The sequence below is a fragment of the Erinaceus europaeus genome, chromosome 8 (genome assembly GCF_950295315.1).
Source record: "Erinaceus europaeus chromosome 8, mEriEur2.1, whole genome shotgun sequence".
NCBI lineage: Eukaryota > Metazoa > Chordata > Mammalia > Eulipotyphla > Erinaceidae > Erinaceus > Erinaceus europaeus.
The window spans coordinates 94,079,614-94,107,543 of record NC_080169.1 but is presented as its reverse complement, the minus strand read 5'-3'; the positions used below and the strand labels follow the sequence as shown (position 1 = coordinate 94,107,543).

The following is a 27,930-nucleotide window of genomic DNA, read 5'->3' as shown; positions in this document are numbered from 1 at the left end:
AAAACCACTTATTCTAACACAGAATTGGGTTAATTTGATGTAAAAATAAATGTGCAGATAAGGATATTTATCACACTACATTTAAGTATTCTTCTTTTTGCCTTGTTTCACAAATACATCGGTTTCTCGTTTATAACTGAAAAAAATTGAATTAGCAGTATTACATTTCTGCATTGGGGATTCTAAATTTTATAAAAACCTGGACTATAAGTTCATGATATGTAACTTAATATTTTAAGATGAAGAAGGACCTATACCAATATTTGAATCAATAAAATTACTTTATTTGTGTGTAACACAAATCTTGGCATTTGTTACATCTTCCCAAGATATTGCTAAGCCAGCAAATAAATGAAAATAATCTTTTTTAGTTTTGTGTTCCCAATTGTACAAAATGCTGTATCAGTAATATCTTAGTAAAAACCTATTGCTAAAACATTTGATTATTCATGCAAAATTTCTTTTTAAAATTTTATACTATTTATTTATTTGATAGAGACAGCTAGAAATTGAGAGTGAAGGGGGAGATAGAGAGGAAGAGAGAGGGAGAGGAGAGAGAGAGATGCAGCACTGTTTCACCACTCGTGATGCTTTCCCCCAGCAGGTGGAGACCAGGGTCTTGAACCTGGGTCTTTGCATGTTGTAACATGTGCGATCAACCAGGTGTATCACCACCCGGCCCCACATGCACAATTTCTTAAATATTTTAGTATACCAAGTATTGTGGTGAATATGGATCATTACAAAATAAAGAGATATAATCCACTTACCTATGAATTGATGAACAGATGTGATGAGAACACTAAACTATGATTCAGGGTTTATCTGATAAACACCAAAGACACCTGGTGAGATGAGATGTGGCTCTAGAGAATGATATGGAAATAGAACAAACCCTGTAGGAGTTAGGACTAGTAAAGGAAACAAGATTAGACACAAAGGAGTAATTTTTGCACTGTTGTCAATAATCCAGTGTGGAAGAATGGAAGAAGTGAAAAGGAAACATTAAATTGACAAAAAGAAGAGAGATACATTATTCAGACATTTTTATTATAACCCATGGGCAGCTAACAAAACAAATAAAATAGGATCTGCAAGATAGCTCACTTGGGCGGGTGTCTGCTTTGCCATATGTGTGAAGTAGGGTTGAATTCATCCCACACTACAGTGGAGAAAGCTTCAGTCTCTCCTTTCTCTCTCCCTCATTCTCTCTCCCTCATTTCTTCCTTTTTTTTTTTTTTTTATTTACCAGAGCACTGTTCAACTCTGGCTTGTGGTGGTGTGGAGAGATTGAAACTGGGACTTTGGAGTCTCAAGCATGAAAGTCTCTTTGCATAACCATTATGCTACCTACCCCTGCCAGCCTCTCTTTCTATGTCAAAAAATGACAGCAGTAATATCAACAAAAAAATAAAATAAAAAATAAAAAGACAGCATGTGTGAGGTCAAGTGTTATAGCTGTCCACAAAGATATGATATTTGGCTCAAATGAGTTTTGTGCTCTATGAGAGTTATCTTCATAAGACCAGAGATAAATCACATTTTTAAACCTTATTTAAAAAAAAATGTGACCATAGATATTACCAAACTTACTTTTTAATAGTTTAAGTGGTGGAATGCCTAAGGAGAAGTAGGAAGATATGCTGTTTAAAAAAAAAAAGTGTCATTAATACTAGATACTACATAGAAGTCACATTTTTCTGCCTCCTTGCAGTTTAGAAATAAAGTAGATTAGGCAATATAAATACAAAATATGCATCTTTGACATGGTGAGTATATTAAGTTATTGGTAATAAAGAAATAACAGATGGAAGAAAGTTTCTCTGACTCCTCCTTTCCTACCTAAACAAGCACAAGTTCTTTACAATAACCTGGGAATCTCCATGGGTAGGATGTGTGCTTTATACACAGAGCCCACGTCTGATCCCTAATGTCACATGCCAAGTCTTCTGGCACTGGAGGAAGTTCTGGTACTGTGAGTGTCTCTTCCTCTGTCTAGTTCTATCTAAATAAAAAAAAAAAGTGACCAGGCCTAGATATAGTTCAGGTCCCCTGAGATAGAGCATAGGTTCACCCATGCCCATAAACTAGGGGGAAAATATATACCTGAAAGCAGAAGTACACATGCAGGGAATACCCCAACACTTCATCTGCACTATTCCAGTCTTTAGGTCCATGATTGTTCAACAATTTGTTTGGCTTTGTATATTAACTCTCTTTTCAGACACCAGGTTCCGGATGCCAGCAAGATGCTGACCAGACTTCCCTGGACAGACGACCCCATCAATGTGTCCTGGAGCTCCACTTCCCCTGAGCCCCACCCTACTAGGGAAAGAGAGAGGCAGACTGGGAGTATGGATTGACCAGTCAACGTCCATGTTCAGCGGGGAAGCAATTACAGAAGCCAGACCTTCCACCCTCTGCAACCCACAAAGACCCTGGATCCATACTCCCAGAGAGATAGAGAATGGGAAGGCTATCAGGGGAGGGGATGGGATATGGAGATCAGGTTATGGGAATTGTGCAGAATTGTACCCCTCTTATTCTATGGTTTTGTTAATGTCTCCCTTCTTAAATAAAAAAAAAAAAAAGAAAGAAAAAAAAGAAAGAAAGTGACCCACGGCAATGAAGTCACATATTCAGAAACTACAGTTCTTGAGGGAAAAAAAAAATAGAACTTTCTATGAGAACTCTGCAACAACATGTTATAGAAAGAGTGTATTCTTGTCACCAGAAATAGGACAATAATTCCAAGATAAAATAGCCCTTTAATTCCATTAGTTTTTCTCATGTATTTCCTAGTCACTTCCACATAGTTTAGCTCCCTTCACTCTAACTCGGCTTTCTTTTATCTTATCGTACATCCACAACTTAGCACTTTTCAGTATAATGAAAGATAAACCCTCAAGTCTATGAATGTCTTCAGGTTTTCATGTCCTTTTCTATAAAATTTTCCAGGCCACATAAAAATCAATGCTAATATAAATAATAGCAAATATTTTTTTTATCTTTCCTCCTGTTCATCCATCTTTTGTCAATTCTTAAGTCAGTCCACACAACCAAAGTGGGTAGAGGGAAGCCTTCCTCTCGCAAAAACTATTACATTGGGGGGGGGGGGGGGGGCGTGTGCAGGCAGTGGCACACCTGGATAAGCGAGCATAGCACTACACACAAAGAACCATTCAAGGAGCCCCTTTTCCCCACCTTCAGCAGTAGGGAAAGCTTTAAGAGTGTCTGCAAGATGCCTTTTTTCACTCAAAAAAAAAAAAAAAAAGAAAGAGAGTAAGGAAGAAAGGAAGAAAGAAAGAAAGAAAGGAAGGAAGAAAGAAAAAGAAAAAAGAGACAAAGAAAAAGGGAAAATAGTCATTAGGAGCAGTGGATTAGTAATGTAATAGAATTCCACTATAAAATTAATCCTTTTTAACCTAAAGGAACATATGCATATAATTCCACTATAAAATTAATCCATTTTAACCTAAAGGAATTTATGCAGATATTGAGATGTTTAAGTGAAAACATAAAGATATTTACCTGACATACTAAGGAGAAAGGACCAGGTAGCTCCTTGTTTGATGTCACTGAAGACAGACAGTTTTTAAGATAACATGAAAGTGATCAAATATTCAAGTTTTCTGACAATTCATTATAGATTTCTGGTTTTATGTTGTTTATCATATTGTATCTCAAAAATATAGAAAGCAAATTATAATTTCAGCTAAAATTTCCTTGTTAGGATGTATTTGAAGGTCAACAAAAGGGGTTAACATTTCTTGGCATAAACTTTGCCTTTCCTGAAAAATGCTTTATTTCCAAAACAAAAGCTGACTTTCTAGAAATCATAGCTAACACATACAGAAGTCACTTATGGGACTGCCTCAGAGAATTCATTCCTTTAATGTTTCCAGTTCCTGGGGGAAATTCCACATATGTGTCATGTCAATGTAATTAGAAACATGCTTTGTGTATAATCTTCATACTATTTAGTTGTTACAGAATTTGAATACAATTTTTACTAAAACATCAATTTTTACAAAATTGTATAGATATTAATAATGCCAAAGCTATGACTTTGGGAAAAACTGAGAACATTTTCAATGTGACTTGACCATAGCTGTATATAAACAAGGGAAATGCAGAGGGAATCATTTTAAAGTTTAAGAAAGTATTACTGGTCCAAGGATGTTATCCTATTATAGAAAGATATCTTGCATAAGGAGAGTCCTAGGTTTGAGTTTTAGAACTGCATAAAATGGCTGAGAAGTGATCTATTCTTTCTCTCTCGCTTTAATGTTGAGATATGATTCTTACTGCACTCCCTCAGTCCCAATACTTTACAGTTTCCAAAGACCTAAGCAATTAATGACTGTTAAAAATAACACTCAATAGGTAGCCAGTCCTTAGCCTTGGGAAATATTAGGATACAGAATTCTACTACTGTATATGTTACCTCCATAAATGCATTGGAAACCATCTTTATACATGAAAGCTTATGACTCAAAGATAGCAACCTACCCTAATTTCACAGCCCAATACTTCTAACACATCCTATATATCAAAATACATGAGAGACTATTGAAAAGTAAAAATTCGCTCACAGCATCACACTTCTGATGTTAATGTAGAGATGAACTAGTATTAGTAGTTACCTCTACTCCTGAACTATTCCATAAAAACCTGAGCACATTTACCCTTGTAGATAAGACATGAATGCAATTGTTTTTGCTCCTCTCCAGGAACAGAAGAAATAAAAAGAATGTCCTATGATAATTACCTCATAGAAAAGAAACAAGCAGTCAGTAAGTCCTAGAACAAAAACTCACTGATAACCTGACTAGTTTATAACAAAATGGGAGTGTCCCTGAAACTAACCAACCAAAAGAAGAAATAGGTAAGGAAGATGCTCTGATAGGATTGGGAAATTATTCGGAATACTCCTTAGCATTGGACCAAATATAAAATTGGAGGATGGAGAGACAATTTTTATAAGCTCTACTCTGACTAAAATGAACATAACAAAAAATTTCAAAAGTTAATGAAAACTTCAAACGCTTATATTTCTAGTGATCATAATTAAAGGGTAATGAGTGTCCACAGGTTGGGTCTGATTAGTACTCTGCTGCTAAAGTTATGTCAATGATCCTGGTCAAAAGTGTCCTTTCTATTTGATTGTGTACGGTTTATTCACATTTGTTTCAGTTAGATAAAGACCGAAAAAGAGGGTCAACACAGTGTGGTTCTGACATTCATGGAAGACTCACCCCATTCCTTGGTGCTTCTATGTGGTACAAGGGTTATATCTTGGGGGTTTCCATAGTATTGTCTACTTATTGAGTTATCTGCAAACCCCTGCATTTCATTTTCATTATACAATAATTACTGTTTAACTCTGAAATTATAGTGGGCCAGACAGTGGTGCAACCTGTTGAGTACATATATTATAGTGTGTGTGGACCCAGGTTCAATTCCCGGTCCCCAGCTGCAGGGGGAAACTTCATAAATACTGAAGCAGTGTTGTAGGTATCTCTTTTTCTGTCTCCCTGTCTACATCCCCTTTCTTTTTCAGTTATATCTTTGTTTTCATCAATGAAAAAAATATAAAGGGAATGAGAATGTCTTCTAGGAGTGAGCAATGGATTCATTGTGCAGGCACCATGCCCCAACAATTAAAAAATATATGGTAGCCTTATAAATTTCATGTCCAGTGGAGGAGCAATTACAGAAGCCAGACCTCCTACCTTCTGCACCCCATAAAGATTACTTTAGTCCCAGAGGGATAAAGAAGAGGGAAGCTTCCAATGGAGAGGATAGGATATGGAACTTTTGGTGGTGGGAATTGTGTGAAAATGTACCCCTCTTATCCACAATATTGTTGATAATTATTAAATCATAAATTAAAATAGATAAATAAAAACTAATAATATGTAAATAAATAAGTTTTATAAATACATTGGGAGATAGTTTACCCAGAAAACTAATACCTTATCATGTAAAAGGCCCTTGGCTTTTGTCCTATCACCAGAACAAAAAACATAATAAATAAAAACAGAATACCTAAAAAAATTCTGAGACTATGAAAAGTATCAGGACATGACTACGGACCAAATTACTTTGCACAAAAGTGACATGTTTGTTATAATTTAACTGTTAATGGGTACAGCAAGTTTTTCATTCAAGTACACTAAGAAACAATGTTTAAAGATAGAGAGGTGAAGGGGAAAATGTCCTTTCTCCTTTTAGGTCCTTTTTGGGCCGACTGAACAAACAAATTGCTATCCTACAAATCAGTAAGAGAAAGAACATATTTAATTGCAAACCTATGAAATTTTTGTATAACTGTTGATTCTAGATTAAATAAAATATACCCAGTTAATAAATAGGATTGAAACTGGGACTTCAAAGAGATAAAAAGAAAGGGGAAGGTTCACATGACAAGGAAAGGGTAGCTCATAAAATTAGATATCTGTAATTTGATGTTAACTCTGAGACAATCATAGTTTTCTCCAGCAGAAAGTTTCTTTCTGTAGATAACCTTTAATCTGAATGATAGCCCTAGCCTTCCTTCTTTCACATTAAAAGAGTGATAATAGCTTCTCTGGAAGTTTTTTTTTCTATAGAAAACATTTTTGCATTTATTAGATGTAGATTATCTCACATTTATGATATGCTTTGGAGCAAAAACATTTTATTTTCTCTATCACAGATTTTGAAATTGTACATAATACAAAATGAGACATTTCTTGAGAGAATAAGATGCATTTGTAGCTTGGATTCACTTAAACAAGATAAATGAGAAAAGTCAAAATTCAGTTGCTCATTTTTAGAGGAACAGGTGTCTGGCTTTTCTTTTCTGTCTGCAGGAATTTTCATATTTCTTGTTTCAAGGGAGAACATGCATATGTACAAATGGTAAAGATTTTCCCTGGATGTTGCTGGAGTGTGACCTTTGTCTTAAACTACTATTAAGAAAAAAATAGAATAAGACTTTCAGAAATATTATTTATTTTATAATCACTGAGATTTTGCTGCTTCAAGACAACTTTTTCAAACTAAAAGAGAGGCAGAAACAGGGAAACAGAAGGGGAAATGAACAGATACTATAGCACCAATGCATCCTGCAGTAAGGTGGGGTCTGGGCTCAAACCTGGGCCACATGTGTGGTAGAGCAGACACTCTCTGAGGTGAGCCAGCTTGCTCACTAAGGAAACATTTACTGAGTGTACATATAGCAGGTTATATTATGTGATGATGAACTATAAAATAATAAAAGTAATGTGAAACTAACCTTATAAAGTTCCCAGCACATCTACCTGGTCTTTAATTTGAACCTTAGCATTAAATTACTTTTGTGCTTTCATTTCCATTTCCATTTCCATAAGTTAAATGAATTTGAAAATACATTTAAGAATGTCTTTAGGAATAACCCACAATGTAAATTAAGAAAAACTTGGAAATCAATTGCTCAGCTCTTTAATCATAGGGCATTTAATACTTGGCAGAATAAATAGATTAGAAGCAGATTTTCTTAATCTCCATAGCAAGAATTGAGTAACTATAAAGTCCAAAAGGGTTATTTGATAATAGTTAAAAATAGCTACATTAAAATACAACTGGTATGAAGATATCCAATCCAACTGGAAGTCTTTCAAGGATCCATTAATATACCAAAGTGAGATGTACTGAAAAATGGCTGTTGTGAATATTTGTATAAGAGGTTTATCTTTTAGGTGAACAGTTGCAACCAAATTTCTAAAAATCAAACAACTACTTAGAAGGTTATTTAAATTTTTTATGGCACTTAGGTGTCACAAAGATAGTCTGGAGTAAATATCATCTTCCTCAATACCTAAATGAGGAAGTAAACATTAGAAAGAAAAAAAAAACCTTATCCATCACCCCAAAGCTAGGAAGCCCTGTTGTAGCAAATGCTAAAGCTCTTACTATTTACAGTGCCTCTAGTTAATGTTAACTATTAGTATGGAGGTGAAAAAATATATATACAGACATTTTCTGAGTAGTGAGACATGATATTTAATTGTCTATTACAGTTAAGAGCATAAATGGGAATTTTTTTCCCCAGGGGTCATTTTGGATACTTGTAACATTATTCACAAGCCTTACAAAATTGTGAACTTAAGAATTCGCACTCAGTGTTCCTATGAAACAAATCTGGTTGCCTTGGCAGGGCCAGACAAACAATTTTTGAGGGTCATATAAAGCCTAGAGTTAGACATCACCCAACCCCAGCTCAGAGTATGGGAAACTTTATTGTATGATTAAGGTTCACATGCCAGTATTAGATTCAACTCTACCTAAAAAAAGAGTGACTTCAGGCTCAGTTTAAGTGTCTTAAAACATAGGCATATAATAGATTAGAAGGTGAGTCACCTTGTAGAACACACACATTATCACATCTGAACCCCCTTGATTAGCATTCACTGATTACCTGAGAATGTCAGATGCTACAGAATAACACTGAGGAGATGTTCTAGAGTCTCTAAGCCATCTCACATTATGTCATAGCAAGCAATTACTTTATTTATTTATTCAACAATTTGACATGGAGGGTTAATTACATGCCAGGCACCAACATGTAGAATAACATACAGAGGAGATTCTGCTATTATTGGGCTTACTTTTTTGTGTGGAAGAAAACAGTCAATATACCACTCAAGATGCAAGCAATTTAAGAGTAACTTATTTCTTATAGAACATATTATTTTTAACATTTTATTTATTTATTTATTTATTTAATTAGTCTTAAAGAATGCTGAGAGAAATTGAAAACGGATGGAGCAGGTAGGGACTGGATAGAAGAGGAGGAGGAGGAGGAGAGAGAAAGAGAGAGAGAAATGGAGGTAACTGAAGCACTATTTCAGTATCTGTGAATCTTCCTCCTGCGGGTGGAGACTGGGGACTTGAACCTGGGTCCTGGTGCACTGTAGTGTGTGCACTCTGCCAGATGTGCCATTGTCTGCTGTCTTGGACATGTTCTTTGATGAAGATTCTTCCCATATCCTTTTATCCTATATTTTAATGGGGTTCTTTTTTTTCATTGAATTTTGTGAGCTCTGTATATATTTGTGTTGTCTTTTGTCTAGGGTATGGATGTATAAAGACTTTTGTCCCCTTCATCTGTTTTGGTGAATTTTTTAAATTAAATTAATTTATTTTATATAACAGAAAGAAATTAAGAGGGGGGATGAGGTATTTGGGGAGAAAGAGAGACATTTGCAACATTGCTTTACCAATTCTTTTCAGGTGGGGATTGGGAACTTTAACCCAAGTCCTGGTTTATTGATACATGTGCCTCAGTGAGGTCTACCACCACCCAGCTCTCCCCCATTTATCTTTTGTTTTTCTGTACAGACATTTTCAGCTTGATATGGTTCTATTAATTTATATCTTTTTGTTTGTTTGTTTGCTTTCGTTGTATTGGAATCAAGTCTCCAAAAATGTTCCCAAAACAAACATCATAAGAGTGTTCTGAAATTTTTTTCTCCTATGCATTTTGTGGCTTCTGGTCTAACATTCAGATCTTTGATCCATTTGAAGTTAACTTTGAGGCATGGTGACATGTGATTGTTCTGTTTCATTTTTATATGCATGTTTCAACCGATATTTTTCCAATGACATTCAAAGATGTTCTCTGTTCTCCATTTAATGGCTTGGGCTCTCTGTCATAAAGTAATTGTTCATATGTGTGAGTGATTATTTATAGACTTTTCAGTTCTATTCCATTGACTTTTGGGTTTGTTTTTGTACTAATACAACATTGTTTTGATTAGTATGATCCTGAAATATAATTAGAAAACAAAAAGTGATGATTTTTTTCCCAAAGCACTTAACAGCTCTGGTTTATAGTGATGTGTGGGATTGAACCTGGTACTTTGGAGCCACAGGCATGAGAGTCTGTTTGCATAACTATTGTGCTATCTAACTCCACCCAAGTGTTTCCATTCTTTTTTTCTCAGAATTGCTTTGGAAATTTGGGGTTGTATCTGCTTCCAGAAAAACCTTTGCAGTTTTAGTTCTATTCCATAAAGAAATTCAGTGACACTTTAGTAGAAAATCACTTTTTTTATATTTCTTTATTGGGGGATTAATGTTTTACTGTCAACAGTTAATACAATAGTTTGCACAAGCATAACATTTCCCAGTTTTCCATATAACAAACAGTACAACCCCCACTAGGTCCCCTGCCATGAATAAAGTTCCAGGACCTGAACCCTCCCTCCACCCACTCCAGAGTCTTTTACTTGGATGTAGTACACCAACTCCAGTCCAAGTTCTGCTTTGTGTTTAGTAGAAAAATCACTTTGAATTTGCACACTATTCTGAGTGAGATGGTCATCTTAATTATGTTAATTTTTCCAGTCCATAAGCATGGAATATCTTTGCAATTCTTTGTAGTTTTTTCCTCTAGTAGTGATTGATTATCAAAGAAATGTAAATAAAGACAATGAGATTTACCACTTCATACCCATTAGAATATCATCTACTAAAGAAGACAGAAACAGGGATGAGTGGTAGCACATCCGGTAAAAAGCATATGTTGCCTGGGGTCAAACAGTAGCACAGTGGGTTAAGCACACATGATGCAAAGCACAAGGACCAGCTTAAGGATCCCGGTTGAAACCCCCAGATCCCCACTTTCAAGGGAGTCATTTCAGGTCTGCAGGTGTCTATCTTTCTCTCTCCCTCTGTCTCCCCTCCTCTCTCGATTTCTCTCTGTCTTATCCAACAACATCAATGGCAACAAAAGTAGGGGGAGGTAAAATTAATAAAGGTTAGTGATGATGTGGAGAAAATGGAACAATTCTACGCTCTTGGTGGTAATGTAAATTAGTTCAGCCCCTATAGAGAAGAGTCTAGCAATACCTAGCTAGGAGTATTAGAAATTGACCTTATGGAGGGAGCCTGAGGCAATCTGGAGCCATCCAAGCTGAAGACAAAACAGATTTTTTACTCTGTTCTATTTTATTATCAATACTAGATAAACACATATCCCTTTCCCCCTCTCCTTCAGGTTGACCAGAATTAACTCTTAGTGTATTTTCCATTGCTAGGGGACTGGGTGTCTTATCCACTGTTAAAGTAACTTGTTTCACTCTTCCTACCTCCCCTACCCACTCTCCCCCTCTCCCCCAGCCTAGCTAATTAAATAATAATAAATAAATAAATAACTCTTTCCTTTCACTGCTCTTTTATTACTGTTCTTTTTCTTATCTTTTTCTTTTCTATCTCTCTCTTTTTTTCCTTCTTTTTCTCATTCTTGTTATCCTTTCTTCTTTCCTCCTTCAGCTTTCTGAATTCACTAATACACATTTGGGAATTATTTGGGGGAAGAAATCTGACTCAGAGTGGACTCTTTCTGCATGTATCTCTGCTCTACTTCCCTTTCTCCTCTAGCTACCCTAGAATATACAGTGGATAGTATATTTGCATAACTGTCTATTCTTGCCTATTCCTGAGGTGGTTTTTTGTTTGTTTGTTTTGTTTTACTATCTTAACAGTCAGCTGCCTCTGCTCAGGAGGCTTGAGGCAATCTGGGACAGGTTTTTTACCCTGCTCTATTTTATTAATATTATATAAAGGTGTATCTCCCCCCCCCTTTAGGTTGATCAGAATTAACTCTTAGGGTATTTTCCATTGCTACCAAGACCAATGAACCCACCTTCTCTGACCCATCTCGGACAGAGCTAGATGGAATTATGTTAAGTGAGCTAAGTCAGAAAGATAAAGATGAGTATGGGATGATACCACTCATCAACAGAAGTTGAGAAAGAAGATCTGAAAGGGAAACTAAAAGCAGGACCTGATCAAATTGTAAGTAGGGCACCAAAGTAAAAACCCTATGGTGAGGGGTAGACATGCAGCTTCCTGGGCCAGTGGGTGGGTGGGTGGGATGGGACACAGTCTTTTGGTGGTGGGAATGGTGTTTATGTACACTCCTAATAAAGTGTAGTCTTATAAATGACTAGTTAATTAATATTAGAGGGAGAAAATTAATTGTATGTCTCGAAGTTTTTAAAACACAGACTGAGTCTTTTTAATATATAGGATGTGTATTTCATGTGCGGACTCTCTCAAAAGCCTAGACCAAGTAGATCAGAAGCAACCAGTGGCACAGCTATATACAAGATACTGGGTACTGTACAGCAAACCCTAACAAAAGGACTTTTCAAAGTTAACCCAATTACCAAATAATGTGATGATAACATTGACTATCGATTGTCGTTTTGAACCCTAAAACAGCAGGAACCTCACATCTCCACTATAGAGCCTATACTTCCCCCAGTCCTGGAACCTTAGGATAGGGCCCACTTTCCCAAATGCCTCTCCCAATCCATATCAAATAATATTGCATCTTCTGATGGCAACCTAATCAACGCAAGGATTGCCACATCAACATGCTTCACTTCAGACTGTGTCCAGAGACTTCAGGTGTGGAATGACAACCCTTCAGCTTCATTACTGGGATGAGAAATTTCCTTTCATAGTATTTTTTAATTCCATCCCAGGTGGATCACTTTCTAACAAAGTCCCAAAACCTAGAAATATACCAAGTTCTGAGAGAGCATATGTTCACACGTGCCCATAAGCTAGGGAAAAATATATACCTGAAAGCTGAAGTACACTAGAGTTTGCAGTGAGTACCCCCCAACACTTCATCTGCACTATTCCAGCCTTTATTTCCATGATTGTTCAACAATTTGTTTGGCTTTGTATGTGAACTCTCTTTTCAGCCACCAGGTTCCAGATGCCATCAGGATGCCGGCCAGGCTTCCCTGGACTGAAGACCCCAGCAATGTGTCCTGGAGCTCTGCTTCCCCAGAGACCCACCGTACTAGGGAAAGAGAAAGGCAGACTGGGAGTATGGACCGACCAGTCAATGTCCATGTTCAGCGGGGAAGCAATTACAGAAGCCAGACCTTCTACCTTCTGCAACCCACGACCCTGGGTCCATGCTCCCAGAGGGATAGAGAATGGGAAGGCTTTCAGGGGAGAGGATGGGATATAGAGATTGGGTGGTGGGAATTGTGTGGATTTGTATCCCTCCTACCCTATGGTAATTTATCCTTTCTTAAATAAAAAATAAATTAAAAAAAAAGAAAAAAAAAAGAAATTGTCCTTATGGACTGGGGAGATAGCATAATGGTTATGCAAATAACTTTCATGCAAGAAGTTCTAAGGTTCCAAATTTAATCCCCAGCACCACCATAAACCAGAGCCAAGCAGTACTCTGGTTTCTTTCTCTTTCTTTATAAGAAATAAATAAGATATTTAAAAGAATGACAGATTTTCTTAAAAGAACAGAAATATGGAGATTGGGTGGTGGGAATTGTGTGGAGTTGTGCCCCCCATCCTATGATTTTGTTAATGTCTCCTTTCTTAAATAAATTAATTAATTAAAAATATATAATAATAATAATTAATATAAATAAATAAAAATGAAAAAAACAGAAATAAATTGATCTACCATATGATTAAAACATTTCTTTCCTAGAGATTTATCTAAAAAATATAAAAGCACAAATTCAAAGAGAGCTGTGTATATTTATGTTCATATAGCACTGTTTGTGACTTTCCAACTAAGGAAACAATCCAAATATTCAATAACAGACGAAGTTGTTGTATATGTGCACAGCTACTTTTCCATACTTAGAACCTGAAGAATCAGTTTAAGTGAGAGAAGTCAAGAGAAACACAAGTACCAACTGACCTCACTCATAGATAGAACTTAAAAAATCAAAGAAAGGGAAAATCCAGGGTCATGTTCAAACTACACAGGATTTGCTGCAACAGAACCAAGGGCTTTAAAGCAGGCCGAGAGAGTGTTAGGGACCTGGATAATAATGGCAAAGAAAGGCATCACTTAGTAGTGGGTATGGTATGCAAGACACCTATTATGTGGAGAAAAGGAACTACACTCATGTCACAACAATATCCTTTTTTAAAAAATTTATTTATTTATTCCCTTTTGTTGCCCTTGTTGTTTTATTGTTATAGTCATTATTGTTGTCGTCGTTGTTGGATAGGACAGAGAGAAATGGAGATAGGAGGGGAGGCAGAGAGGAGGAGAGAAAGATAGATACCTGCAGATCTGCTTCACCGTTTTTGAAGCGACTCCCCTGCAGGTGGGGAGCTGGGGGCTCAAACCAGTATCCTTACTCTGGTCCTTGCACTTTGCACCACCTGCACTTAACCTGCACTTAACCAGGACTTTGCACCACCTGCACTTAACCTGCACTTAACCTTGCACTTTGCACCACCTGCACTTAACCTGCATTTAACCAGCCTGACTCCCAACAAATATCTTGTATATCATTATTTCCTCCAACAAAGTGACAAAAATAGTAACTTAGGCTATCTTAATACCCTGAGATTGATTATGGTATTTTCACTTTTTAATTTATTTTATATTTATTATATTATATTTACTACTATTCGTTCTATATTCATTATTGTCCTAATAACTGTAAAAATTACATGTTCACCAATGGTATATAAGAACTCTTTTCTCCAAATTCTCAACAACACTTGTTATTTATGCCATGGAAAAGAGACTCACAGGTGTGATGCAATAGATCTTTACTTGAATTATATTTCATGTGTTTATAATTATGAATTGATTTGCTTAAATATTTTAGCCTGTTCGTTTTTTTCAATTTGCTGTATGGTGTATCCTAAATGAGTTTCCTAATGTGTTATGACTTGCACATAGTGTTGTTTCTATTCAGAAGGCAAGTACCTTTATTTACATTTGTCAATGTATTCAGAGACTAAAAAGAAAGAAACTTAGTTCAGATTCTCTAGAGCTGAGTGTAAGATAAGGAGTTCTCAGATGTTATCAGAGAAGAAGTTTTCCTGAGAAAATTAAAGATGAAAAAGACAAAATGGGGAGATATAAAAGTCAAAAGTGAATGTAAACTCATAGGAGTCCCACAGAAGGCAAACTTAGGCTAATCATAGTACACAATAAAGCCCTATAGGTGCTACGATAGGCAACAAAACACAGTGAAACTAGAAATGGAGTTAGTAAGGATGAAATACCTTAGAGAAAGAATGTACAACAGACAATATAGGTAGGGGATCTTGAAAGACCTGTGTGGACACTAACAACGTAGATGGGTCTATGATCTTAAAAGACAAAAATACAAAGGCCTAAAATCAATCTTCTATTTCATTTTTTACCATGAAAATACTTTACAATGTATTTGTGGGTCATTGTTAAATTAGGTAACAGAAGGATCAACTCAGTCAAGATAATTTATTCAACCATGTACTAGTTATTCATGTATAACTTGGTTTCTCCTCTCTATTATCTCTTCTTGCACTTTCATACTCTATCTGTGACAAAGTTCTCAATAAAGTGAAGGTCAATTAGTAACTGTAGATATAAATCTTGGAACACTATGAGAAAAAGTTATCAATTGACATGGGAACATTCTGTGTGTTGTTTTGTTTTGGGATCACAGAATTTAGTTTTGCATCATTACTAATCAAGATCATCTTGCTACACTTCTGTAATAACTGAAAAATAACCCATGGTATTGATCTTATCAACATCTCAGACTATTATCTTTGAGTATCCATGAGTTCTGCTAAATTAATGTCAATTCTAATCCTCTTTGTGAAGTAAGATTCTATCTTGTTAAGCACCTTCAAATATTATTTATTATTTTATTTTTATTAGTGACTTAATAATCATCAACAAGTTTGTGAGATAATAGGGGTACAATTCCATACAGTTCCCATCACCAGAGTTTTTTATCCCATCCCCTCCACTGGAAGTTTCCCTATTATTTATCCCTCTGGGAGTATGGACCAAAGATTTTTATGGAGTACAGAAGGTGGAAGGTCTGACTTCTCTAACTTCTCCACTGGACATGGGCATAGACAGTAGTTCATCCATACACCCAAACTGTGTCTGGGGAGGTAGTATTCCAGGAAACATTGGTAAGGTCATCTACCCAGGGAAGTTATGTTGGTATCATGGTAGCATCTACAGTTTGGTTGCTGAAAAGCACAAAGATATAAAGGAGAATAAATTGTTTAATAATCAGTAACCTAAAGGTAAGAATAGAGCAGATGAGATTTGGTGGTTTCATTTTGGAAAAAGCTAGTAGGTCTACGTTAGGTATATTCCAAGGGGCCCATGACTTTACTAATTTTTGCCTGAATCTCACAGCTAACATGAAGATGGGCTAAAACTATTGTCTGGAAAGCTGGTGCCAGAGTTGGGAATGGGACCAGAAAGCTGGATTAGGACAGAAAGTAGCTCCCAAAATGGGAAAAGTATATAAATACTGTTAACTGTAAACCCCATTGATCTGGTCTAGGGCCTATTTCTATTCATATTTAGTGCAGTGCAATAGTCTACAGTGACTCAAGCAAACAAGTAAAATACCAAAAAAAAAAGACACCATAAAGTACTTAATGAGTATTTTCTATTAGACTTATATTCACTCCTCACCTACTTCCTATTTCACTTCCTCAATCACTCTAAGTCTAACCCTGTCAGATATAGTAAGAACTTCAAAAGCGGGAGTCAGGTGGTAGCACAATAGTTTAAGTGCACAGTGGCACAAAGCACAAGGACTGGTTAAGATCTGGGTTCTAGCCCCCGGCTCCCCACCTGCAGGGGACTGACTTCACAGGTGGTGAAGCAGGTCTACTAGTGTCTCTCTGTATCTCTTTCTCTCTATCTCCCCCTTCTCTTTCAATTTCTCTCTGTATCAAATAACAAATTCATTAATTAACTAATTAATTCAGAAAGGAACTTCAAAAGCTGGATAAGGGTACACTTCAAGAATGGCCCTTTTGGACACTACTAAGCCACCTTATATGATCTGGGGCCCTAGTTGGGGAATCTTGGGATTCCCACATAGATATAATGGGCCTAGACCTCTAACAGATTCCTCTCTCCACCATCACAGGTCATATTCATCAGGAAGAACATGATAAACATTCTTGTGGGCCTCCACAGGACCTTGCTCTCAATGTGGGCCAACATTGGTAGGGACTGCCCCCCTCTCCAAAAGAAAGCTGGGTCAAGATATTCTGCTACTCAAAGAAGACAGGTACTGAAATGAGCACAGTCTAAAATGTTCCTAGCTATGACCATGGAATGCCAGCTCAGATGGACAGAGATGTAGAGGTTACACAAGCACATCCAAATCTTAAAGTCTTAATAGGAGGCACTCGTTTCCCTAAACCAACGCATTATATACTTTAAGACTGCGTTTTGCCTACAGTCATTCCTAGATAGTGGATGTGTAGTCTAATGTTTCACTGAAATTCAGTTGGGAGGCCTAAGAAAAAAATGAATAGCTACTGCTAATTAGTTTGCTTTGTGGGGAAGGAGGCTAATGACAATGTTTAAAATCCACAGTGGACTTTAGTCTATTGCAGCAGATTCAAAGACTCAAAGTAGGGAAGAGAGAAGTATTAAGTGGAGGCTAGAGAAATAAATCCCTGTGATGGAAAAAGATGATCATTTGGTAGAGAAAAGATGTACTGAAATATGTCTTGAGGAAATGTGGCTATATGCCCTTGTGACAGCAACAGTCCTGTTAATCAACATCCCCACAAAAAAAAGTGATGCTGAAATTGAAACAGAAATTAATGAAAAACTATGTTATACTAAAACTCACTGAATTGTGCATTTTAGATTGATGGACTGAATAATGTGTGGGTATGTCTCAATTAAACAGTTGTAATTAAAATTTTCTCTAAAGGGTAGCAAAATTTGGCACATAGACTTCATAAAGAATGTTCAGTATAATATGAACTTAAATCATACATTGCCAAACACTAAAATAAACAAGCTGCCATGACTAAGGTCATGAAGAACTGGTAAATTTTTCCCAAAAATATATATGTATGCACTTTACCTATCTGTTAATTTAATCATAGGGGAACTACCTGATTACTCTTGAAAAAAATGTTATGCCATGTATATATGTACTATAATTTCTGTTATAATGTTTTGGGTAATTTATTTGTTGATAAATACAGGTTGTTTATCTTATACATTTTCCTAGAATCTGAATTTTGATCATTATATTTCTGATATATCCCACGTTTTCTTGTCTTACTTAATTTCCCTCTGAATTGGTAGAAGACTGATTAGGTATTTGTAGCATACAATTCAGGTTGGTTATATAGAACTTCTGACTTTTACTCTTTTTTCATTAGAAAAGGCAGAAATACCAGTTTCATACAATAAAGTATGAAAAATGAATGCTTTCCATGTGAATTCTAAAGATATATTAAAGCATGAACAGTGTCCCATCCTGCGGGACCTTCAGCATGGGTTAACCTAGGAGAGGGAGTGAGGACAAGGAAAGAAGGGAGAGGGAAGGGGACAAGACACGTGAGAGAAATGAGACAAGTCAAGATTCTGATCAAGTCTGTTTATTAGCACCAAAGATGCTGTTTTTAAGGCCTGGGCAAGGGGGGAGTTAGCAGCTGGGGACTGTTGACTGAAGTGGTGTGTTGTCATGGTAATCAGCCATTATCTGGAAGGTCCTGGGTGATTCATGGGGAAGTGGAATTGGGAGACAGGAACTTATCTTGTCTGTGAACAAAGACTCTAAGGTGTAAAGAAGCAGGAACTTAACTTTTAAGCAAGGCTGTCTGTGAACAAAGACCCTACGGTGTAAAGAAGCAGGAACTTCACTTCTAAGCAAGGCCGTCTGTGAACATAGACTCTATGGTCATGCCAACAGCAACCTTGAGGGCACATGTGGCTCCCCACAGAACAGAAGTCAATAGAATGCTTACTATGAAGTTTATTTTATCATCCAACATTATGGGAAAAATTACAAACATGGAATAGACAAAAAATACAGCTTTATGTTCAGACTGAGGCATGTACAGAGAATGTCACACATTAAAAGACAAAGCTTTTCATGTTACTCCTCCTGGAAATTTTATATATTAATTCAAAAGCTCCTATAAGTATATTAACCTGTAGGAAATTGAAGTAGGTAACATTCAGTCTTCTCAGAGATAGATTTCAAGTGTTATAGTTATTACAATCAATATTTGATAAGAACCAGTAATATAAAAGGTCCCTATTAACTCTAAATAAACACTCACATTATTAAAAATATTTCCAGCAGGCACATGGCAATTAGAACATAAAATGTGAAGTCCTATAACAATCATACAAAGTAAATGTTGCTTCAATAAAAGCATTAGGCAATGGAATTGGTAGTTATACTCTCATGACTATTATTATTAAAATTAAATATGTTAATCAGTGTCCATTATCATTCAACAAAAAGTCAAGTTAAATTTGGACATGAAAACAATGATTGTTAAAATGGTTTTATTTATACCGTGTACTTTAATTCAAATTTCAAATCTCCACCTTCAAGAACAGAGAAAGCATCAGTAGATGAATAATGTAAATAGCTAACTCACTAAATACAAAAGATATAAAACAAAAAGGATATTGACAGGAAATATGAGTAATATTGAACTTGTACTGGAATCAGCTTCATTTTCCTCATTTTGAATATACAATTGGTTGGAAGTGTTTATCCAGTTAACATTCTGACAGCCTTCCTGGGCATTGTTGGAAACAGCTTCCACTGAACACCTGACTTTAAGACATTCACTGATGTCTTTTCCAGAAGCACATGGAGACATTTTGGCAGGTGACACGGAAGATGAGACATTGTTGAAACTCTTATAAAATCTCTCTTTCCATTTAGATCGATTTCTAGCAAGTTTTTCTTTTATTTGGGTACCTATACAGATATTTTCACCAATGCACACATTAATAACATCAAGATTTTCTAATTTTTTTCTCATCTTACAAGTGACATTAGAAAAACAGCTGCAATCAAACTTGTCAATAAAATAATACAGGTCTGCAAGTGTGGGCTCCCCAGTTACTGCAAATGTTTTACAGTGCCCATATTCAATGTAAAAATTGCTTGCATTCAGGTGAAGGTAATGATCTGAATCCCAGTTTTTCCTTGCACATAGTCCTTGACTGTAGCAAAGCACTTGGCTACACATTTTGGCTGCAAGACTGACGTTGATTATGTATGGAACAAGTATGGTCTTCATGTAATTGTCTAGGGTTGTGCATGATTCCTATAAAATTACAAAGATATTTTTATATCAAGGACCAAATCAGACCATGTTACCTAATTCACTATGATAAGTGGTTTCTAAGGAGACACCAAAAAAGTGATCCAACAAATAGAAAACTATTTTTAAAACTAGATTACTTCTTACATTTATGAAACATATGTGAATGAATTTAAGATCTCATTTCATGACACTAAATAATTGATTGGTTGAGCCTTGCCCTATCCTAATCTTTCTACATGGACAATGGATAAATTTGTACATGGGGGTAGAATAGTGAGTAGCTGTCACTAGTTTATGAGGCTTTATTCATAACAGAACACTGAGGCAATGCTTTAGCCAAGACAACTATTTAAATTCTTAGTTTCATTAACTGGTGTCGTAGGACAAATTAACTAACCTAGCTGAGAATAGAATAAGTCAGCTATACACCAAGAATAATTATAACACCCTCCTCATCATATTATTTTACAGATGAAAATATAGAAGGTATACAAAATAATAGCTTAGTACATGAGTCATCAGTAGCCCTGAAAAAATTAAAATTAATATGTAAGCATCACAATGGGCAAACAAGCTAAACACCATCAAAGTAAGTGATTATTAATCCAAATTGACTAAAAAGATTCAATTAAAATTATCCTTAATAATTTTTTTCTGAAATATGAAAGCTTAAATTTAAAAAACTGCATATCAGAAAATATAATTATTTAATTTTATCCTTTAAAATTGTAAAAGTCACTCTTAACTCCCACCCAAAAAAACAAGCAGTTCCCAAATTTGACCCAGAACCTTGTTTGCTTACACCACCAAAATATTTTTACTGAAAAATTAAATGCAAATTAATAAAAATGCTCTAGATGAGTAGTGATTGAATGAACAAAAAAATGAAGAAGTGCAATTGACTAGTTGTAACTCTTTTAAGAGGAGTTATATTTTAAAAATACAAAAGATCATTTCATAACTTATTACATGAGAATGAGACTGTAGACTTGAATTTTTGCTACTTGGTCTCCATATAGCCTAGAGAATTCAATTCATCTTGCTATAGTTTCTTACATTGAATGCAAGTACAGAATTTTCTGCTTTACTGAATATATAAACATAGAAAACAAAAACATATAATGTCAAACAAGTTGTTGACTAATGATGAACCTAAAGGATGGAGTAGTGCAGATGAAGAGTTGGGGAGTCCTCCATTTTGTAGATAGCTAGTAGGTATATTTTAGTTATATTCCAAAGGGCCTGTGGATATACTAGTTTTATTTTTTCCTGAGCCTTAAATCTGATATGCAGGTGGATCCAAGTAATTATCTGAGGAGATGATGTCATGGCTGGAAAAGGACCAGAAAGCTATATCACTGAAGAAAGTAGCTTCCAAATATCAGCCACCAGGTTCCAGATGCTAGCATGATGCCAACCAGACTTCCCTGGACAGACAAGCCCACCAATGTGTCCTAGAGCTCCAACTCCCCAGAACCTGCTCCACTAGGGAAGGAGAGATGCAGGTTAGGAGTATGGATCGACCTGTCAACGCCCATGTTCAGTGGGGAAGCAATCACAGAAGCCAGACTTTCCACGTTCTGCATCCCACAATGACCTTGGGTCCATACTCTCAGAGGATTAAAGAATAGGAAAGCTATCAGGGAAGGGGATGGGATACAGAGTTCTGGTGGTGGCAATTGTGTGGAGTTGTACTCCTTTTATCCTATGGTTTTGTCAATGTTTCCTTTTTATAACTAAATTAAAATAAAAAAAGAAAAACAATATATCACACTATAAAAAAGGTATGATTCAGTCTGTATTCACCAAGCAGTTAACATTTTATCCATTAACACTGTTATCATTCAGTTCTACAACAATCCCCCATATATTTAAAATATGTAAATGTTTTTGGGACCAGGTGGTGGTGCACCTGGTTGAACACACACATTTACAATGCACAAGGACCCAGATTCAACCCCCTGGTCCCCACCTGCAGGGGGAAAGCTTCACAAGTGGTAAAGCACAGTTGGAGCTGTCTCTCTGTCTTTCACCCTCTCTACCGCTCCCTCTCCTCTGTTTCTTTCTGTTGCTATATAGATAAAAAACAGTATTTTAAAAATAAATAAATAAAAATATGTAAATGTTTTCATCTCTTTCCTGGCAAGTCAACTTACCTTAGATTGACTAAAGTTAAGGCTTCCCCACAAGATGTTTCCAGAGGCACCTAGAGAAACACTTTCACCAATTGTACTCACAAGGTCAAACTGCAAATATAGTGGTATTAATACATAACAGAAAATGAAGAAGCTATATACCAAACAGTCATACAAAGCTAAGAGTTCTGTGTCAAACAGAGTAACGTAAATATCTGGCTACTACATAATCTTATCCTTTACATAGCCATACTTTAATCAATAATTATTTTAAAAGCTTTTAAAAGAAAAACATATGAAAGAAAAATAGTGAATGAGTCAGTACCTTGTCTGTAATATTTTATTTTTCATGGTTGCAAAGATACTCTATGACTATATTAAAAGGGGAAAGGAAATTCTAAATTGAAGATGACTTTGGCAGACACCTATCATGAGAGATGAGAAATTATACTCATATGTCAATAAAGGTACTATAATCAATTCATCCCCCAATAAAGGAAAAAAATAGATTAAACACAGGGCTCTGGAAGATGGCATAGAAAGTAGAAGTACATCTCCCCCTACATGAGATATTGTATCTTTCACCTGAGCCACATGTATTAAGAAATACATTCTCATTTTTTTATTGATAGAAGAGCTAGAATTCCTTCATGCATGTTCCCAAAGTCTATGAAAAGCCAAATTGCATCCCCCTATAAACAATGATAAGATCCACTAAATATCATTGTGGACACTATTTCATAGCTCTAATCACTTTGTTTTGTTTTGGTTTTTAGTACTATGTGTGCTTAATTGGGTGTGCAATCGCCTTTCCCCCCACCCCTTCCCCACCCTGCACTCAGACATTGTTTTCTCACCTCAGAAAGGAAATTCCAACTTGCATCAGTAAAAACTGGACGGGTATATACAAAAACTGGTAGTGGATTCATAGCATTTTGTGATTTAGAAACTCGAATGGCTTCCTGAATACGATTTCTGGAAAAAAGAGTACCTAGTCGAGAAGATTTTAACTTGGTATTCAAATAAATGGATGGGTAAAGGGCAGTGCTTTCATTCCATAACCAACTGAGTTCATCATTCCTTTTCACTTCTATATCAAAACAACGTCCATCATAACCAGCATTAGTATAATGATGGTTGTAGCAATCTGGAAAAAGATAATAACCCCAATAGCGTTTTGGCCTAAGTAATTTTCCCAGTTTTAAAGTCTCTAACAAAAATTGCTTTGCTGCATTTTCAAAGTCCGCTTTGGCTGTATTATTGACAGTTGTAGCATCAAGACTTGGTGATTTACGATGGACTGACTGAATAGACATCTGTCTATAAATATCTTTATGATCCCAGTTTCTTATCCAGAGAGGTCTCCATTCTTGCCAGTCAATGATAGCCAAGCCTATATCATTATTTGGAAGGTAGTGAACAATGTCTTTCTTAGCTTGTTCCAAATGCTCTTGTAGTTTTACTGCCTGAGGAATACCTCCATGCCATGTTACATTGTCAGAATCTACATAAGGATATTTGCCAAGTCTATCAGAATAAAATATTCTAATACTTTGTCCTTTGATATTTTTCTGGGGACTTCCTACTAAAGAGAAGACGCTTAGGTCCAATGGCACTTTATGGTTTTTAGTGCAATATTCAGTTGGGGCATTCCAGACCCAGAGGTAAGGTACATTTGGAAATATCGGATGTGCTCTGAGATTTTGAGTTAAACACATTGGAAACAAAAGAATGATTAGTATTGCCTGCCATGTCCCACTTAAACCAACAAAGGGCATAAAGAACTTTAGCACTTCCATGACAAAGAATTAGGATTATGAAATTCACTAATAAGTAGGAAAAACACTACCTAAACTCTTTGAGCTATTTAATATCGGTAGGTTATGTATGTACAAATAAATTATTTTGACCGGATCCATTTGAAGTTATCGACTCATCTTGCTTTATGTTTCATATATATTTTGATTGATGCTCATCTATATCTGAAAAAAAATAAATGTAACATATATTTCTTAGTTCTGTGTCAGACATTACAAACTTTACAAAGATCTTTAAGTTCCCAACACTTAACAGAATTTTAGAATACAAAGAACACCCTAAACACATTTTGATCAGTAAAATTATTCCCTCTTATGTGTAAAGTGAGGACTATAATAGTTAGCATGTGCTGTATCTTTCCATTATATCACTGAAACAGGAAAGAGGTAAATATAGATATTTATTCCTTATTTATTGCACTCTAACTGTGCATAACTTTACCACAATAATGCCTGTTCGGTTACCCCCAGCTAATCACTCATCCAGTATTTCCTGAAACTCTATAATCTTCCAAATATCGATATTTTTATTTAAACTTTTCACACACCTAACTAATGACAAAAATGTGAAAAGAATACCACGAGGTGATTTTAGAATATATTTAAAGCACCATGAAAGTCAAACACTAAAAATCCTGCATAGAAGAGATGTGATTCTGAACAGAGAATGATGCCAAATTCAAACAAATATTGTAAGATCTGGAACTGAAAATGAAGGCAGAAATTAACTTTAAAGGAGTAGTGCAAGCAATATGTATTCAATAATTCAGTATGGAAAGATTGAAAGAACTGAAAATGTGTGGGTCTGATGTGTGCTTGAGCATGGATGGCTGGCCCCCCTGAAGTTCATCTGTCAGTCTCCCCTTAGCATGCCAGCCTTGTGGTCAAGCGAGATGTGGCAAGAATACACAGGGGAATTCCAACCTTCCTATCAGTCTTGCCATATCACCCACCCCTCACCCACCCCTCCCCCCTTCTGGTGGGCTTCCCCTTCCTTATATTTCTATTTCCCTGTTCCTGCATCACCATCCATACCCTCTCACTGCCTTGCTCTCTTTTCCCTTATAAGAGGTATTGACCTCATTGACCATCTGGCTACTTCCCCTGCATAGCTACCCCTTTATAAACTTGTAAACTGTGCCAATAAAGATGTTCTGTTCCTCTAAACGGTGCCCTAGAAGAAGTTTGTGTATAGTTCGCTGCCACGATTGGCTAGAAGACCCCTTTTAGCAAACTTGCTCCTGCCTCACCCCCCCACGAACCCTGACAAAAATGATATTAAATATTGGAAGCAATAAATACACCACCCAGAAACTTTGGTTGCAATCCTTTGAAAAGTAACAAGATGATGGCAAGATAGGTGAGATGTAAGGACAAAGTTTCCAGGCTGTTCTTAAAGATGATCTGTCACTTAGTTTGAGTTGGAATGGTGCTAAATCCATTAATTAACATGTGAATTTTCTAAAGTGGAGAAATAAATTTTAAATGTAGGCAAACTCTTTGTGCATTGAAATACTATGAGTTTTCTAACATTGTGAGTAGGAAATGATATGAAAGAAAATGTCAATCAAAAAAGTTTAGGATGGAAATGAGGGATTCCTATCACAAAAGATTCTTTTGGTAATATAGTACTATGATCATATATTTAAAATTATTATAAATACCTCATACAACACACGGAGAACAGATGAAAATATGTAGCTAAGTAGAAAAGCAGAAAAGGGGTATGGAGAGGAAGAGAATAGAATTTAACAGCTATTGTTAAGCAAATGCATGTGGAAGAATAAGGAAGAAGACAAATTTGACACACTGGTTTCTTATCTGAACAGCTAAAAGGAAGTTAAATAAAAAAGGCAGTCATTCTAAATCCTTCTTCATATGTACAATCCTTTATATCTAGAAATGAATACAGATAAAATCATGTATTTATAGAAAAGTTGATAGTATAAGGAAAATTTCTTACAAATAAAATGGTCTGAAACAAATTATTTTATTTTATTTATCTTAATAGGACATAGATAAATTGAGAAGGGAGGCAAAGAGGGGGGACATCTGAAGCACTGTTTGTTTGTGTAGCTTCCTCCCTGCAGGTGAGGACCAGGGATTCAGCTGGGTCTACCACTGGTCCCAAAACAAGTACTATTTAAAATTCTACCTTGACAATGTGAATATGTTTATAACTTAGATTTGTTTCAGAATAACTCTGGTGGTGAGGTAAAAAAATTTATGTGAAAATCAGATCATAGACTAGACCTCCTAGATAAATAATTATAGAAGCTATATTATACATACATGGAAATTATTTTATCTTGTAAGGTTGAAATAAGGTAATCAGAAAATACCATTGTAAGACATACAATGTTCATCGAAAAGGTACTAAAGGGATAGCATAGGAAGTTCCTTTTCTCTTTTCTTAATTATTCATTGGTTTGTTTGTTTTTAGGCAAAGAGAGAAAGAGAAAGAGACCATAACACCAAAACTTCCTTCAGTATGGTAGAAATTGAGTTCAAACCTGGATCTTGCACATGGCAAAGTTACACACTACCTATGTGAACTATTTCACTGGCCTGAACAGAATAGTCTTATCACAGGAAGTAGTGAAATGGTGTCAAGATACATATTCCTTAAATTTCATTAGTTTCCTCTGTTTGTTTCCTAGTCACTTTTACATAATTTACCTAACCTACTTTAAACCTTTTTCTTTAATCTTGTCACACATCCACAATTTATCAAGGGTATAGAGATCCTCAAGCCTATCAGTCTACTTAAGTCATCCTTGCATTCCTATAAATTATATTCACCCAAGCGATGACATAAATGTTAATATAAAAATATTAACAAAAAATAAATTTTGATATTTTATCTAATTATCTTTCCTTTGACATTGTAATTTGAAATCCATCTACATGCTCAAAGTAGGTAAAGGAAGTCTTTTCACAGCTACAAAGTGGATATGGTTAAAAGATCTTTCAAAATTCTATTAAAAGTGACATAGTTTGATTTTTTTTTTTTTTTTGCCTCCAAGGTTATTGCTGGGGCTCAGTACCTGCACCATGAATCTGTTGCTCCTTTTTTTTTTTTCACTTTTTGTTGCCCTTGTTGTTGTAGCCTTGTTGTGGTTATTATTGTTATTGTTGATGTCGTTCGTTGTTGGATAGGACAGAGAGAAATAGAGAGAGGAGAGGAAGATAGGGTGGGGTAGAGAAAGATAGACACCTGCAGACCTGTTTCACCGCCTGTGAAGCGACTAGTCCCTGCAGGTGGGGAGCCGGGGCTCCAACCAGGTTCCTTACCCCGTCCTTGCGCTTAGCGCCACATGCGCTTAACCCGCTGCGCTACCACCTGACCCCCATACTTTGATTTTTAAGCTCAATACAATTCCACTATATAAGAATTCTGTTTATAGCACATCTTTTCACAGATCCTCCAGCATTTGTCAAACAAAGATGAGTCATTTTGGTACGTATTTATTGAACTCAGATTTCTAAGTCCAAATCTATAGTCTCAACCATTGATCTCCAAACATTTAAGACACTCACTAAATCATTCAGTAAAAGGTATCCATTTGTAAACAAATATATGTAAATAAATGGGAAAATGTACATTAACTATCAAGAAAACACCTTTCAGTTGCTAAATTATGACTCACAAATATAAGAACTAGAAACAGCTTCCAGATGTTGATTCACTTAATTTTTCCATATATTTTTGGGAAAATTTTAATATAGTTTATTTTAATATATAGGTATACTAAAATACATATAGTTATATATTAGAATATATACATATATATTTATATTTCATAGAGATAGAAAGAGAACAGAGAGAGAGTATCATTAGGAAAAAATTTTTAGCATAAAAA

At 35.7% G+C, this 27,930-nt stretch overlaps 1 protein-coding gene across 1 annotated transcript; it reads right to left on the bottom strand.

Moving 5' to 3' along the window:
- Positions 1-81: 81 nt before the first annotated feature.
- Positions 82-24,049, bottom strand: LOC103121172 (hyaluronidase PH-20-like). The gene is made up of 4 exons (XM_007531689.1): positions 23,108-24,049; positions 22,272-22,361; positions 19,442-20,115; positions 82-136 (listed from the first exon to the last, which is right to left on the bottom strand). The coding sequence occupies exons 1-4, from the start codon at positions 24,047-24,049 to the stop codon at positions 82-84; spliced, it is 1,761 nt and encodes a 586-aa protein (XP_007531751.1).
- Positions 24,050-27,930: the final 3,881 nt, after the last annotated feature.